The sequence below is a fragment of the Argopecten irradians genome, unplaced genomic scaffold (assembly GCF_041381155.1).
Source record: "Argopecten irradians isolate NY unplaced genomic scaffold, Ai_NY scaffold_0456, whole genome shotgun sequence".
Taxonomy (NCBI): Eukaryota; Metazoa; Mollusca; class Bivalvia; order Pectinida; family Pectinidae; genus Argopecten; species Argopecten irradians.
This window is the reverse complement of record NW_027187923.1, coordinates 19,635-37,913: the sequence shown is the minus strand read 5'-3', so window position 1 is coordinate 37,913 and position 18,279 is coordinate 19,635. Positions and strand designations below refer to the sequence as shown.

The 18,279-nt window shown below is 33.3% G+C and overlaps 1 protein-coding gene across 1 annotated transcript in view; it reads right to left on the bottom strand.

Moving 5' to 3' along the window:
• LOC138312754 (uncharacterized) overlaps positions 1-18,279 on the bottom strand; it is a 35,091-nt gene that overhangs the window by 10,112 nt on the left and 6,700 nt on the right. The window contains exons 2-4 of the mRNA XM_069253519.1: positions 6,600-6,660; positions 4,713-4,754; positions 2,791-2,865 (exon numbers count right to left, since the gene is read on the bottom strand). Coding sequence (XP_069109620.1) covers positions 2,791-2,865; positions 4,713-4,754; positions 6,600-6,607 — 125 coding nt within the window. The 5' untranslated portion in view covers positions 6,608-6,660. The remainder of the gene's footprint in view (positions 1-2,790; positions 2,866-4,712; positions 4,755-6,599; positions 6,661-18,279) is intronic.

The window sequence follows — 18,279 nt, the reverse complement described above, 5'->3', positions numbered from 1 at the left end:
GTGTTCAGGTCGCCCTCATAACTTGTTAATTTCTCTCAGAGTTTTCCTCCGGCTTCGTAGGTGTCTCTGGTTCTTCTGGCGATAATGTCGCACACTTTGTTGCCTTGTTTTTGCATACCCCAGTGGGACGGGGCCTTCGCATTAGCGCTTGACAGGATTCGACGTAGAGGCGTACTGCTGATTGGAGCTTGACTTAGGCCAACATGGACGCCCCTGTTCATTTTGGCAACCTTACGGCCCCGGGGTCCAACCACCGTCTCCACTTCTTCATACAAAGAGTGCATGCTGGACCTGTATTGACATCTGTTACAGAAAAGACGCACGCGGCAGCCAAGTCCCCATGGCTCCTCGGTCTTGTAGTCCCGCTCCAGCCGGCCCTGGCATTGGTCACTTTTCATGCGGTGTCCCTTGTTGGCGTCGTTGAATAATGCCATATTTTTTCTATGCAAACAATTCTGTTTGTTGATTTCTCATCCTTCCTGGAACATAGGAGATGAAAAAAAATCATTGTAATATAAACTACTAATAATCAGTAAAAATCAAACCGATTGGTCTGTATAGACTGGTTCTGTGCAAAAGGGACCAGGGGTCTCTTATTACAGAGATCCATTGGTCTCTATAGACAAGTTCTGTGCTAATAAGCACCAGTGGTCTCTAATTACAGAGACTCTCTGGTCTTTATAGACAGGTTCTGTGCTAATATGGACCAGGGGTCTCTAATTACAGAGACCCACTGGTCTCTATACACATGTTTTGTGTTAATAGCGACCAGGTCCTCTTATTACAGAGACCCATTGGTCTCTATAGACAGGTTCTGTCAAGTGGTGTAATTACACTTGACAGAACTTATAACTGTACAAAATTTTCTGCATGCACTACTGGTCTTTATACACAGGTTCTTATTTAGCACATCACATTATGTTGTTCATAGTTTGTTAAAGTTCAATTATTTTAGATATTCCCATTTATATCTGTTTTTCAATGTTATTTATACATGTTCACTTAATTTTTTCATTTAGTTCTCGAAGATTTCCTTACCTGGATGTTGGTTCTGTGCTGGTCTCCTTTTTTGGTCGCAGAAATCTGTAGGAAGAGCTATCATCTACACTTACACATACAATTTCTTGTGGAGTCTCACTATGCACTTTTCCTTAGAATCTATCTGTGTTTCCCTTGAGATTCGAACACCTTTTTTGTAAGGAACATATCCTTTCTTAAATAGATGAGGTTTGTCACTTTTTTCTTTGCCATTTTCTTTCATACAGTACTTTGCTCTTGGATTATCTCTGGTCAAGTGGTTACTGTCTTTTGTATAAAGAACATCACTTCAATAATGAAGTTTCAAAGCTATAGATTATTTTCAATGGAGTTGTCTGACAGCAGTTTGACAAGCAATCTTTGTCAGCATCTCCCTGCTCTGCACAGGCGACCCTTTACTCTCTTATCATTGTATATTTATAAACAAAAGGGCTGTGGAGGTCCCCTTTCATGCAACACTAACATTTCTTCATTGTTGAATTATGTGTTTTCTTTCAAAATCTTTATATTTTCCAAACTCTTAGGTTAACTCTGGTTTGGTCTGGGATTGTCTCCCCTAGATTAATATTAATATTCACTGTTTCTTTCTGATTATATATATTATCAAATATACACTCAATACAAAACATTTAATATGATAATTGCAATAAACCAATTACATTGTCATTTCACTATGTTTCTTATTATCACAGTTTGTCTGCAGCTTGGTGTCTGAGGCTGATATATCAGTCCCGAAGAATTTGGTTAACAGATCAAGTCCAAAATTACAGGTAGGATATATCCATATAGGGTACTTTACTTCTGAGGTGAAAACTGAATTATCATTTCAGCTAATATTACAGTAGCACTTAGTGAACACATCCTTTCTGATAAACTCGGTTATTTTCTTCAGTCAGTTTTCTTTCTAATCATCACTAGTAATGTGGTCATTTAAGATATGATTCTATTTCTTATATGTAGAATGTTGCTATGATTACAAGATTTTAACAAACACAGGACATGTGTTTCTCTGTCAGTCTCTTAGAATTTTCTCCAGGCTCACCATTGACCATAATCTCTATCTGCATTTCCTTTCCTCTGTAACGGTGCACTTATCACAATATACTGGTAATTGTTTATTAGTGCAGTTTATTGTTAACAGACAGGCTCTGTAAAACCTGTTTCAGGTAAAACCAGGTTTGATGTACCTGCTTTACTTCCAAAATCTTGATATTTTCCATATTTACTGGTTTACCTGACTATTCAATTAATTATCTCCCCCTGATTGGAGACCTATCCTATTATTTGGTTGATCACCTTAGTAATAAAAAATCAAAACACCTTGAATACCATTTAAATATTTAATACATAATTTGTAATCAATCCATACAGTGTGTAAGTTCAACATTTCATGTTTTACAGGTATACTCTGCGGGTGAATATCCGAAGGTAAAGCCATGTCCTGGACAAACCGGTTGACCGATCAAGTTCATGTCACAGATTTGACATACAGCCTAAATGCACTTTACATCACATGTGAGCATTGACAGTTTAAGTTCTGCTATAGGGAACAACCAACTAAATGATGAGAGTCTGAGCTGAAGGACATCCTTTTTTATCTATCTATTCTATATGAGAGTGTAAACTTTAAGTATAGAACATTAACACTGTGGTCTATGGAAAAGCGTTTAGTTGGTTGTTCTCTTTAATAGTTTTAGTTACGATTAGCCATCAGTAGCATTTGATGTAATTTGTTTGTAGTATTATTCTTACCTGTTGAGCGCGGCCTCCAATGCCTTGTCATTTGCATTCATGCTCAACCGCAAAGTTTCAGTTAGTTTAGGTATGCTGTAATGAAGCGAAATCATTTTAAGGCCTTTCGTAAGAATTAATTATGATATAAATTTCATATCTACATCGAATATTTAATTACCAGTCACTGCAAATCATTGTATCAAGTCTCATTCACGCGAAGCATCATGGTTCTGAAATTAAAATCAATATAGATATTTACGAATTCCTTATTTAAAAATGCTCCATCGCCGACAGCGCAAAAACAATATTTTTCAATTTAACAATAATTGGTGTTTAATTGTGTATACATATATGTCTAATTAACGCAAAAAAAAAAAATATGAAATAATTAAATGTGCTTTTGGTGCATGCGCAATCACTACTTCATTTCAGACAGACTGCCACGGAATTTTTTCGGGATGCAATTAATTATTTTTGATATTTCGTCTTGAAATAAAATCTCAAACTTTTCAATGGTAGGAATGGTGTTAGGTAAGTTACTTTTATAACTGAAGAAAAATACTAATTTGTCTGTTTCGGTTTTGATAGAGCATCTTTAAATATTGCCATTAAAGAGATCGTCGTTTAAAAAGTGTTAACTATCGTTTTCTTTTCGCTTCCGGACCATGACCAATTCTGATTAGTTAACCTTACATCGAAATATCAATTAATGTAAAGGGAAGTCACTCTGATAATAAAGGGGTATTAAGTTGAATTGTGACGTTAGTAACGTTAGTAAGCAGACAACATGTCAGTGTTAACCGTTGAGATATTGGACTCGTTTTACTATAGAATAGTATATGGAACACAAAGGTTACATATTACATATGTTATATCTCATAACATGCATCTAAGCAAAAGGACTAAGCAAGGAAAAAGCATTATATGCATTGAAAGCATAAAAAAAGTAATATTATAAAGAAAACAATTGCTGAATATTGTTCCCTTGGTCTTATTTTGTTACCCAGTGGTACATGAAATATTTGCATGAAGATACCTTAAAGCCACTCATGCATTGTAATAATGTACTTTTGAAAGCATCCGATTTTTTCTGTGCTTAAATGTATTTCAGACCTACGGAGATCGTTCCCTCTGGTTTCAACGAAAAAGAGGTATAAATACGTTCTCTCCGATTGCAGCTTTACATAACGAAATGTAGGTAATAACAAACTCATTTTGCGTTTATTCACCTTATTGTCCTAGTAATTAATCAATAACATTGCGAATCGCCAATCTACGTAGCAGGACGTATTCAACAGATGTTCTGTTTTCATCCAAAACGTGAACATTATATATTCTTACAGAACTCATTATGATAATGACATGACATAAGATAACTTAAAATGTTTTCTCTATTCGCTCTATTTATATAACGAACTACTTGTACGTAGAACAATTTGAATACACAATTCCTTTGTAATTCGTTGCAAATAAAATTTAAAAAACGGGAAGAATGATTTGAAAAAAAGGATATTTTGACATCGTGTAGTAGCGATATCGGGACAACGTTACACTGTATACTGATTGATTCAACTCGCTGGTAAATCAACAATGTACCCTTGCCATGAACAGTGGACTTCGCCGCGACGACGGAGTGTACAGAAAGCAAGCTACAAAGTCTTTTTGTCGAGTATTATAGTTGAACAATACACTTAGTTTCAAAAACGAATGGATTTTGACAAACATAATATAGAACTGTACAACAACAACATAATACATATGCTATGTCATGCACAACATGCATTACAGGCAAAAAAGGACAAAACAAGGGACAAACTATTCATGTAAGAAAACTCTATAATACCAATACAATGTTATTATGTAAATAACCGTATATCATATGTACATGAAGCACATGAAATATATAATTATATAAACATTTGTAAGACTTGTTCTCATACCTTTCGTGTAAACCATATTGCAGAGGAAGTAGTGGCGCTAATCTGTAAGAAAAAAAATATTATTCAATTTCTTACTGATATATTTAGATTTCATGTCATTCAAAAATTCAACGATATCACAGGCCAAACAGTAATTCTTAAAAAAAATTAAGTAATTGTTCATTGTAAGAAGTTAAGATATTGAAAAAAACATGAACGCGTCTTTCTTTTATCTTCTCTATTTTTATTATTTTCCATTTTGTTATAAGTAACCTTAGATAAAACCAAGGACTTGTGAATTCACATTCTATTGTATTTAGATAAACTAAGTTTCTTAACTTTTTGAATTAAACATATCAGTTTGTAAACGTATTAGCCCAAATTGCTGTTTTTCATTGAATATTTTGAAATATTCGAATATTTGATATCATAAAATGAAACATACTTAGATTACGTAGGGAAAGTAATTAAAAATGCAAAAAATCGTTGTCGTGTCAGCAATTGCAGACACCGCAAAAAAAATTACAATTTTCAGTTACTCAGCTGAAGATTTGATTTCTTTATTTGACTTATTTAAGTTTTACATCCTATTAAATTAAGGGTCATGTAAGGAGGTGTCTGATTTGATGGTGGAGGGAAACTGGAGTACCCGGAAAAAACCTACCGATCAGCGGTCAGTACATGTGTAAGTTGTGTGATACGTATAATAAGTATACGAAGAGTTGCGTAGGTTATAACTGAATTACTCGTAAACTATTGTGTAAGCTACTTGTATGATTGATGTGACATTTTCGTTCATTTTCGAACAAGGTTGATCATTGCTTATGTGGGAAACGATAAAAACTGCTACTGTCAATTACAAAAGAGAGAGATGCATGGATACTATTACACCTTCTCCGCACATAAAGGAAATCGCCGTTTGTGAATATATAAAATCTATAACCAAACAACCGAAGAGATATTCGTATCACGAAAATAAACACTCCCAAATATATCTGTGTTTAAAGTAAGCGATATGTCGAGTATATCCTACGCTGTTTAATCATTATATAGCCGCTAAAAGAACACATGAATGTTACAATCTTCGAGAAACTATGAATATGATTATGAGCTCGAATGGGTGAAATTGTTGGGTTTTGCCGGGGGTTTTAGCTGACATCATAACATACATGGACTAGAAAAGACGTAATGAGAAGTCCATTCATGGGTGTCTTCTTAAATATGGCTTCTCAAATAGGCTTTAGATCAAAGACTCTCTTCGTCAATATATTCAAAAAATAAGTGGGGGGGGAACGGACGAAGAAAATAAAATGACACATCTAATGATACATGTAGAGGGAATTACCATAACAGCTGTAGGTTGTATAGAAGTATTCTTTCTGAGCTTGACACGCTTATCTTTTTTGTTTGTATAGTAACTACAACATGGTGTTTAGCGAACTCTGTCGCTACCTAGAGTTGGACCTAGTAGTGGCAATTGAGCATGCGTGCCTTGCTGTTTGCTGTAGACAACATTGTCAGGTACCTTTGCAGGGGATTTCCACATTAATACAGGTTCTTTCCCATCCTTTTGATATAAAATATGAAAATAAAAACAGATTAACAAGCTACGGTATCATGGAACCTCTACGCTACATCACATTTGGTCCTTTTATAGCACTATGTTTTTATTTTTTCAAATACAAGACGGTGATTTGGGGTAACCCTAGATTAACGTAATAATGCGTAACATTGTTTATTTTGATATAAATATTGTAAAAGAGTAGTTTGAATAGTAAAGTGATTATAGTCTAAATGACATTACCTATTTAACAATCTGGAACTTAGTTTGAACACATTAAAAAAATTAATCTTTAAACTGACGTAACCGAATCGGCATCTGAAAAATGCAAAGTACTATACACTCACCCCTCCATGATGATTCGATTACAGTTATTTCTGGAATGCCTAATCAACAACTTCGAAACTTCTGAAAAATAAGAAAATGAAAAAGAAAATTCAAATGATAATATGGTTTGAAAATAATATTCGACTCTGCTATACAGTTATGTAGTTTTTCTAAACTTTCATTTACATTATATATATTTATTTTCCTCCCAACGACGGAGGAGGAAACAAAGACGTTTTTCGAAAACAAGTGAGAAAGTAAATACACCAAAAACAATGAATGTAAGAATAACAAAAACAATTTACCAAAAGTTATGAATATATCAAATAGAAAGTTGAATTCGGTAGAATTAAGTAAGGGCTTATAAAGTTTTGTTCTCCTACGAGCTAGACCAAGCTGCTGTAGAGGCTACAAAAACATGGACATTTAATCAATTTGTAGGTTCGTAGATTAAGATTTAGTGAGAAGAGTACTAGTGTTCAAATAATGAGAGCACAATGAGGGAGGGTGACGATTCTTTAGGTGACGTAATAAGTCTAATTTTGAACCCACCTACGACGAGTGCAAATAATCATCACGTTAGAAGAAAGTATTGACGCATTTAAAAACACTCACGTCACTGTGGTGCCTTCGTATAAGAGCATAAAAGCATTTTTTCTTGTAAAAGCAGATCATCAAAGCTTTGTTAATATCATTACGCTGATGATCATGTCTAGGTTGTGTATCAGGAGGCAGCATAAAGGAGGATCAGTATTGTGATTATGAATATCTCGATGTTTTATTGTAACAAAGTATCAGGGATGTTATTAAACAATGAGTTTTATTCTGAAACTACAGAACACGCTGATATGGACACTATGGACATGATATCAGGCCTTGTTAATAATCGATCAGTTGGATTATCAGATACAGAGAAAGATTACTTGACAAAGTTTGATAGTAAAACATGCTATTTTATGGTCTCTCCAAAATTCACAAAAGTGTTGAAATATCGAATGCTATCAGAGAGCAGAATTCTGAATTTATTGGCATAGAGAATCCGAATTATTTGAAATTTCGTCTGATTGTTGGTGGTCCTGAAGGTGTTACTGAAAGGCTTAGCCATTTTCGAACTTTATACTTAAACCCCTTTCTTCAGTCAAAAGTTTCATAAAAGACGATTTTTTTATGTTTTTTTTTAAATTTTTTTTCCAATTTCATTGATACATAATATCTCATTCACACATCATCGTCTTCATCCTCATAAATTAATTCACATCATTCACATCATCAATCATCCTTACAAGACAATAATTATCCTCATAAATACATCAATATTGAACACAAACAATACATGATATCATCATCATCATCATCATCATCATAATCATGTCATATTCATCATCATCATCATCATCATCATCATCATCATCATCATCATCATCATCATCATCATCATCACAATCATTATCGGATTCACATCATCAACATCATCATCATCATCAACATCATATAATCAGTCATCATCATCTTCATCTTGATATCATCATTAATCATCATCATACCATCATGTTGTCGTAGATCATGATTCATCATCATCATCATTTTTTAAACATTAGTCATCATCATTATCATCATTATCATTATCTTTAACATTATGATCAAGATCCATCATCATCAACTACTTAGCTATGATCATTCACATCAAAACATCTGATATCAATTACCAATTACAATATCAATCAGATTCACGTACTATATATATTGTCCACACCCCTATATGTGCATAAGTATCTTTACCATTGGCACTTCACAATAGTACTAAGGTTTACAGATCACACCCAAAAAAGCCTCACACCTCTTCATGTACACACTCCTTCACATACATGCCCTTATACACTATCAATCAAATATATTTTTGAAAATAATACTTTTGTAAGCAAGAGAGATAGAGAAGAGACAGAGAGAGAGACAGGGGGAGAGAGAGAGGAAAGAGAGAGAGAGAGAGAGAGAGAGAGAGAGAGAGAGAGAGAGAGAGAGAGAGAGAGAAAGAGAGAGAGAGAGAGAGAGAGAGAGAGAAGGGGAGGTACATATGTTATGATGTATTATTTGATATATTATTTAAAGCAGAATGTATCGGCAAAGTCTCATAGCTACATGTATGTATATATATATAATGTGGTATGGCAATATTCATGTACATGTACCAAATATCCTGGTACAAATGTATAATAATACAAACATCTTACAGATCATAAGATAGGTTTCCATTTTCTCCAGTTTAAAATCAATTGGTCCTTCTGACATCTTCATTTTTACTGTATTTATTGAATTTTTGTAGTTAAAAATTGGTTTTTAATTTCATTCAAAAGGGCGTTGAGACTCAATGATTTGCCTATGGCATCTAGATTTGTAAATATATTGTTTAATAACAAGTAATATGTATCATTATCAACATAGCGCTGCCAGTGCGTGTTCCGAAGGATACTATTCCGGAACAGAAATGATTCCCTGTATATATAAGCAAATGGGATAAGGAAAAAGGTCCAATGAATGTTTTCAAATCTCTGAAGAAGTGCTTGAACCTCTGCACATTCCCATAAGACAGGGGACAATAGTTTCAGTTTCAAAGTTACAACAAAGAATACTGATAGATGGGACTAGGTTTTAATTTAATTTTTAACCAGAAAAAGTGTTTGTAGAGTTACCGCTCAAAATGAGTGATGGATGATTCTAGCTTTCAAACCTAGATTGGCAATTGGGAATTTTTTGGTTGCTACTGTGAAGGGTAATTTAAATATTTTTTGGACGCCATTTTTTTCCTTATCTCAAAATCAAAACACTGGTTCTCATTTTCTGGCCCTTAGTTATTCGTGTAGTAGACACGAGGAGCAACCCATACAGATTTATAAGAAAAGTCTTTGGGCTCTTTTTTGCTGCTTTGAAGGAAGATTGTCAAATCCTAGCGAAGGTATACTATGGCCTGTGGAGGTCTTTCACACTGAGAATCAAGATTTCTTAGAAAAATCGTTTTTAACGTGTATTCTATTTTACAAGCCAGTATGATACTGCTAAAAGAATGCAGTACGTTTAAAGTGTTACTTTCGGCACGAGAGAGTTGGAGGAAGAGTCGATCAAAACAGATATGTAGAGACAAAGTGTTACTTTCCTGTAGGACTTGTGTTTATATAGCTCATTTCAAATGCGTTAGTTGCCTGCCACTTCTAACCTCATTGTGTATAGGAACGAATCCGTAATAGCTTATTACAATTAAATTAATTCGATTAGTTGTTCAAGATGATTTTTTATTTATACCTAAAGTATGAGCTGGTGTTTTATGTTTATTACTAGTATCTGGTTTTTTTAACAGTGCTCGCAGTCAGAGATGTGTGATATTGAACGAATTCCAGCTTTAAACGCAACATCTTTCCAAAATAAATTTTGGCAGTTTCTTCTACAAAAATTAATATACTCTATCCCACATTAAAAAGTTTGCTAAAATCTATATTTCACTCTAGAATCACATTCCATTTTCCAGAAGAAAATACTATTCTTCTTACCCAGCCTAACTTAAGTGAATGAATAAAAGTATGTAGATCAATCATTTTAAGGCCACCATCTACATCATTTTGAATAAGGATATATTTTTTAATCTTATGACATTTTCCATTCCATAAAAAATCAAACAGGAGAGTGTTGACTTGTTTAATATATTTCTCAGGTGGATTTGGCAGGGTAATAAATAGATAATTTAGTTGTGAAATTAATAGTGACTTAATGACATTGATTTTGCCTAATGGCGTCAGACTTCTTCTTTTCCAAGTACTTATAAGTGATTTAAGTTTGACTAATTTCTTATCAAAGTTCATTTTAGGAATCTAACTCAAGTCAACTGAAAAGGCTATTCCAAGGAAAGTAAACTAATCTTTACCCCACTGTAAGTTTAGGTCAGGGCGGAAAGTTACATCACTGTAGTTACATCTTCCTATCCAAATAATTTGTGTTTTACTAGTGTTGATATTCAGACCAGATATTTTGGCAAAACTGTTCAACTCGAAAATAGACTCGTTAAGCGATTGCTCTCGGCCGTTTAAAATTAGCCCAGTGTCATCTGCATACTGAACATTTAGAATTGGAACATTTTCAATATCTTTCCCCTTAATATCAATATTATTTCGGATTCTTGCTGCTAGAATTTCCGCACATAGTATAAATAAATAGGGTGCAATCGGATTTCCTTAACGACATCCTCGTTGAATTTCTATATTTTCAGAAATATTGCCATTTTGATTAATTGAGGCACTTACATTTTAATGAAATATTTTAACCCATTTTCTGATGTCTTCTCCAAAGTTAAAAAAACGTTTAATACACTATCAATAGACCTCCAGGACACTGAATCAAATGCCTTTTCAAATTCTGTCTGGTCTTCATTTATAATTTTCCCTAAAACTGGTCTAATTCTAAAACTGAAATAATTCTATGAGAAATAATACCAGAAGCCATTTTATAGGTGACATTTAACAGAGTAATTGGTCTCCAGTTTTTTAAATAATGGCGTGGCTTATTTCCCTTGGGTATACAGACTATTACACCATGTCTCTGGGTGACTGAACACTGACGTATTGAGAAACCATAGTTTAATGAACATACAACAAAATTACCTAAGCGTCTCCAGAAAACTTTAAAAAATTATGATGTAATACCGTCGGACCTTGGACTTTTATTGTTTTTCATACCTTTAAGAAACCTCCCAGCTTCGTCTAATGTTATTCTACCTTCTAAACAATCAGAGGTACTGTTATCTAGCTTTGGAACATTACAATTACTCAAATGAATTTCTAAGTCAGTATTTTCTACTTCCCTAAATTTATATAGGTTTTCATAAAACGACCTTACTTTTTTAAAATATTTTCTTGCTTAGTAACAATTTCATCATTATCTTTTTGAATTTTTTGGTATAATTTTTGAAGTAAAATTTCTATTTTCTAAATCTAAAAAATATGATGTAGGTTTTCCTCCCTCTTCCATCCATTTTGCCCTAGATCTAACTAAGCTCCCCTTGATATTTTTTAAACGAACCGATTCCAAATCTTTTTTAAGTCCCTCTTATTGCCTCTGATCTGGATTAGCTTCAGCCTCAAGAAGCGCAATAAAAATTTTTAGCTCATCTTCTCTGCGATTATTTTGCTTTTTCCTAAATGAAGAATAAGATATTGTATTACCCCTTATTTTCATTAATAATGTTTCTGAAATAGCTAATCATTTATTGAAAACTCTAAGTCACTATCAAGAATGTAACTAAGATTATTCAAATTATAGACAGGAAGACAATACTGCAGCTTGTTGTTTTTGATACAGGTTTTCACTAGGTCCAAATATTCAGAATCATACAGAAGAGAATTGTTAAATTTCCACAAAAGATACAATCGGACTAGAGTGATTGGAGCGGTACGCAGGTTCTTTTCTAGACTTGTTAATACTTGATAAAAGAGATTCTGATACAAGAAAGAAATCCAACCTAGCCAGTTTTATTGGATTTGTTCGCCGCCATGTGTAGCGTCTGGTGTCTGGATGTTGTTCCCTAAATATGTCAATAAGATTATGATTATCAATAATTTCAAGAAGTTTATCTCTAGCTGCATTATTGTTGACATGTCTATAATTGTTATCATAATCAACTAATGGATCTAGAACTAGATTAAAGTCCCCACATATTATTATTCTCTCGTTCCCAAAGCTATCTACCATGTCAGTTATTTGATTATAGAAATCCGGGGAATCCTTGTTTGGTCCGTATAGTGCGATTAAAGTAATTCTAGACCCCTCAATATTCATATCAAGGGCAATCACATTACCATTGAGATCTTTCTTCTCTTTATATACGTTCACTTCACAATTATTATTTAAAAGAATAGCCACCCCACGAGAATTGGATCTAAAGGAACTAAGATGAATATGGTATCCCCATTCATTCCTGATGATATTCTCCTGTTCTGAAGTAAAGTGAGTATCTTGTAAACAATAGATGTTATATTTCTTATCCCTTAAGTAGGCGAAGACATCTTTTCTCTTGAGCATATCACCTAGACCATGGGAATTTGCTGATAGTATTGTGATTTCATTCAGATTTGTAAGAGGAATTTCTAGACAGAAGCAGACTTAGCTATGTACATATGTACGTCCAGAGATAGAAAAAAAAAGAACAAAGAGGGAGAAAGAGTTAAACATTTTACCAACTATATCAAGAGAGGATATGGTGACACACTACCCCCTACGCCACAAGCACGATATTCTTGATTGTTCAACTGACTCGCCATGTTTCGTCGTCCCGGAAAATGGAGTATATGTTTAATCTTGGTCACCTGAATTTTTTAACAAACTTCTCAAGAGCACTCGCACACAAATCAAGAGTTTACACGATCAGGACTACTCGGTGAGAGAAAAAAATAAAATCAAAATATTTATATTAATAAATATTAAACAAAGATGTAACATTAGTGAGAATGGAGTCCTTTCCAAGGGATACCTGTTTACCTGTAATACCACAGGGACCTTGCACGATTTTTTAACCAACAGTACACACATATATATTACAGTATCAAGGGTATGAACCCGGCGGTCGAGAAAAACGGACCCACCCTTCCAAAACCGCGATTATTCCAATAAATGGTCTCCATACACCATTGACGCATATCCCACCTTAAAGAGAAATAATTTATCTTTCCATCGAGCGCCTGGTGAACAAAATTGGCCAAGTATTGACGAAGTTATGACTTGATGAATCGAGAAATTTACGAAAAATACGTCAGGTAGACACTTCCCTGTCCGGTCGAACCGTCGCCTCTAATGGGTACCTAAAAATCCAAGCCAAAAGACGATTTTGATTTTTATCTCATTTACCTACTAATACTGAACCAGGTTCAAAACTGGTATCATTTGATGTCGTAAACCTTTATACAAATATTCCCTTTGACTTAGGAAAGGAATCCATAAAGGTTTGGCTCATGAAATGTCCAGAAAAGATTGATTCTTGATTTGATGAAGACGTCATTCTGGAATCATTAAACATTATACTAAACAGAAATGTATTTTACTTTAATGGTACATTTTATCATTAGATAAAAGGGACTGCTATGGGAACCAAATGTGCACCAACATATGCAACTCTGGTTCTGGGCTATCTCGAAGAAAAGTTGTATGAAAAACTCAAAAACAGTGAAGACACAGATTATTGCGATTTTCTAAAACAAAACTTCTGGTGATTTTTGGATGATTGTTTTATAATATGGCCTCCGGAAAAAAAAGCATAGAGAATTTCCATAAAGAACTTAATTCTTTACACAGGGACATAAACTTTACTATTGAATGTAGTCATGATTCACTTCCATTTTTGGATGTTTTGGTCAAGATTGAAGATGGCCATATTTCAACTGATATTTATTCAAAACCTACAGATTCTCATAATTATCTGAATTTTTACTCAAGTCATCCAAAGCATATAAAGGTAAATATACCTTTTAATTTAGCTTCTAGGTTGGTTACCATCGTTAGCGACAGCAATGTACTAAGCAGAAGATTGAATGAACTTTTTGAATTTTTAAAATCATGTAATTATCCTGAAGAAATCGTAATGAATGGTTTTAGGAAGGCTCGAAATAGAGGGCCATTAATTGGTTAATTACACACTAATAGTGTGGAGCGGAAAAAGGACACTGTGATTCCGTTTGTTTCCACATTTAATCCAAACAATTTTGATATGTTTCCATTTATCAAAACCTATGAAAACTATATGAGAACAGATGATAAGATGAAACAGATATTTGAAAAAAAAACCACAATCATTAATAGCAAACGAAAACCTAAAAACCTCGAAAGACTGTTATGCTCTTCAAAATTTCAAAGGGAAGAACAGAACCCGTGTGTGTCTAAATGTAATTAGCCAAGATGTGGATGGTTCCCCTAAGAAAAAAACAAAATTGCAGGTGCATGTGCAGGTACACAGGGACAATGAAAATGGTACAAAGCACTCAACCAAGTAATTGTTTTCAAACAATGTCAGTGTCTAAATCAATTAGTGAAAAAGTTCAATAACAAATAAAACTTGTATTAAATAAGAATTTATTGTTAAACGAACAACAGAGATACATGCATACAGAAGAATGTATGTGAATGTATTCAAACAAAATTAAAAATGAAAAACAAACATGATGTGTTCTACTTACATTAAAGTTATAATTCACGTATACTTATTACAAACACTTTTAGTATGTAATGACCTACGCAAATGTACAATATATGTAGGTACATGTACATGTGAATACATATGTTATATTCACAATATTATTAAGATCAAAGAAACAATAAATTCATTTTTTCTCATATGCATATACATGTGTAATATGAAAAAATATAGTGAAATCAAAGAAAAAAGAAATTATATTCATCATGACTTATTCAATTTTAAATGCATATTCAAGTTTTTGTTTTGTATAAGCTTGATGTGCACCACAGGATGCATATATGCATGTTTGAGTAAAGCATATAAATGCATTTATATAAGTATATATGCTATCTGTATAATAATAACACAAAAACTTATTATAAATATAATACTATGTATATTAAATTGTAAAAAATCAATATGCATGCATGCTGTAAAACTATATTCTTACATGCAATGTTTAGAAGTGTACATTTACAAAAACATGCATGGATGTGAAAGATATGTGGCATTTGTAAAATTATTTTGGAAGGTGAAAGTGTTATTTTTAAGAATAATTTCAACTTCAAGATTAGATCAAACATGAATTCTATATTGGGCAAACTGGTAATGAGTTGCGACAACGGATTACTGTACACAGACAACAAATTAAGATAGACAGTTTAAGATTTTTTCATGTCAGTAAGCACATTCATAGATGTGCAAGTGAAGTTTTTAATGTTATCGCTATTTATCAATCAACTGAGAATGTTGTTGAAAGAGAAGGAAAAGAATCAAGTTTAATAGCTTTGATAAAATTAGGTTAAAATAGGTCAGTTTAATTTGTAAGTGTGACTTCTAATATGTGTATCTTATGACGTCATAGTGTATTGTTTACTATGACGTCATCAATCCTTGTTATTTGTGTTGTTGCCTTATCAACATCAATAAACATCTCCTGACGAACAGCGGCATCTGGAAAAACGTTAGAGATCGATGGCAGATTTGTTTTTTTCTATATTTATTGATATACACATGTATTGTAGTAGATCGATTATGTTTACTTTGTACACTGTGCTCCAATACTAATATTCTTTTGTTCATAATTTCACTGGTTAAATTTATTCGACTCCTTCAAGCCTCGGGTGTTACAACATTTTTTGACATTCGGATAAAATATCCTTATCCATCTTTCATATCTACATAAAGAAAGAATTACTATCTGTTCATATGCAAATAAAAATTCGATAGGGATTATTGGTGTTGTTGACTTTGATTAGACTCCGCTCTCAGCATGTATTTTCGGGATATAGTTGGCCAACTCAGAATAAGACACATGATTTTTAACAAGGTCGGATTGAGAAGATTAATCAAAAAAACCATATTTCTTTAAAAAATTATTACTTATATATCTAATAGTATATCAGTCTGATCACTATCAAAATGTATTTTCGAAAATAATTTTATTCATAATGCCATTGGAAAATAAGGGCATTTTATTTGAATAATCTTAAGTCAACCCTTCATCCTAGCATCGAGACAGACATAATTACTGTACACCTTGCGTTCTCCAGTTATCAAGAAGAAGTCGATTACATGATGCGTTTACCAATGGCGGATTGCGGACGGCCAGGGCTCGGATCGACGAACGAGCGCATGGTGATATTAGGTCACCCTTGACTCTTCGAGGGCGATTACATCCTAAAATGGACGTACGTTATAAAATTCTAAGGATGACGATCTAAAAACTGGAAATGTCTGACGATGACCTTCGGCTCAAGCACTATTCCCATCCCTCGACAATTATTATCTGGCAAGGTGCCATTTCCAGCCAGATCATCAATGATGACAGATCAACTTAATTCAACCCACCATTATGATGGAAAACAAAATTATATTGGTAGTTGAATTTAGCACAAAAACACGTGATATCTAGAAAAAAGGTATACTTCACTTACAGTCGTTTATTTTGATATTTCAGTGAATTTTGGTTTCCTCTCAGGTAAAATTTTTTTGCTATTCGAAGTTTATGATAACGACACGCCCAAATTGCTAGAGTCGCTGCTATTGGTTTATGTCATATATGATTTAATCTGGCATGCCTATTTTTTAGCCATGACTGTATGGTAAAAAATTCATAATAATGCGACGTGAAGTATTGAATGGTTGCCAAGACCAATTGCAGAGCCAACCATAACAACGCATATTAAAAGGTTAATCAAAAGTTCATTAACATTTTGTCTCGATGTATAGGTCTAAAAATATATACGTTTAATACACTATCCTGTCGACACTTATATCATATACGTTGGACTGCCATAGGGAAGAAACCATTCTGGTTCCAGGTCATGTAAAAAAACATATACCTAAGTTTATTAGGCAAGAAAAACGTGCACGACCAAATCAGGATATGTACTTAGAGCCCTTCCATTCTACTATAGTCAATTTATATCATATAATATGAATTAACAAGGATCTTGGCCCCCATCAAAGAATTGATTGTGTCTGACAATTGTAAGAGGGATCTTAACGTTAAAAGGCAATATCAGGAAAATACACACACATAGCATGTAACATAGAATCATAGTGAAAATAGGTACATATTAACTCTCAATAAAAATAATCATTGAATCACAAAATAAAAAACCTTTGTACCACGTGGTCTTCAAAATAACATTTTCTACACTGTACATCTATTGAAAACGATAGAAAAATACTACGTAAACCAAAATAATTCTGTTTTTTTCAAAACTATATTCGTTCTGAAATTCAAGAAGTAGCGATTGATTTCCAAGGTCAACCTGGATACCCCTAATGGGATTTTCTCATGATCACCTTATCTAACGTTGATAATAAGGATCTGTATTTTAAATCTGATATGTTACTAAATTCCAGATATAATCACAAAAGGCCCAACTGCAATCTTCGTGTTTTTGCTGTATTTAATTATATATCCTACTGACTGCACTGGATAGCCGACAAAACCCTAACTGAAGATAACTACTAAACATTAAGACGAATAAGATAAGTTGATAGAAGCATATCCCACAAATTACCCCTCTTGCGTATAAAATGACGTTAAGAATACTTTTAATTTATTTCCGAACCTTAAAAAACGATTACAAATTTTTAATGTTTTTGTAAGTAACCGGTAATATTCAGTGATCAGATTAAGAATAATGTATTTTGCATAGCTCTTACATGTAAATGTAAATCAAGTCTTAATATCTAACAGTCCTTAAACGCACATTTTTTAAATTTACGTCGCTTATAGATGCAGAACCTAGCAATGGGCGAATATCAATAACTTAAAAAAAGAAACAAAGTTTTATATTTTTGTGGAATTAAAAATAAAAAAAATATGTTATCGAAAAAAGATATTCGATTTAGGGTAACCAGATAATGATGTTTTTTGAAACGTAAAACGTTGTACGGAAAGGTGCAATTGCATTCTCAAATCCTTCCTTACAAACAGAACATTATAACGACAAGATTTATCTTTAGAACCGTTGCGATCT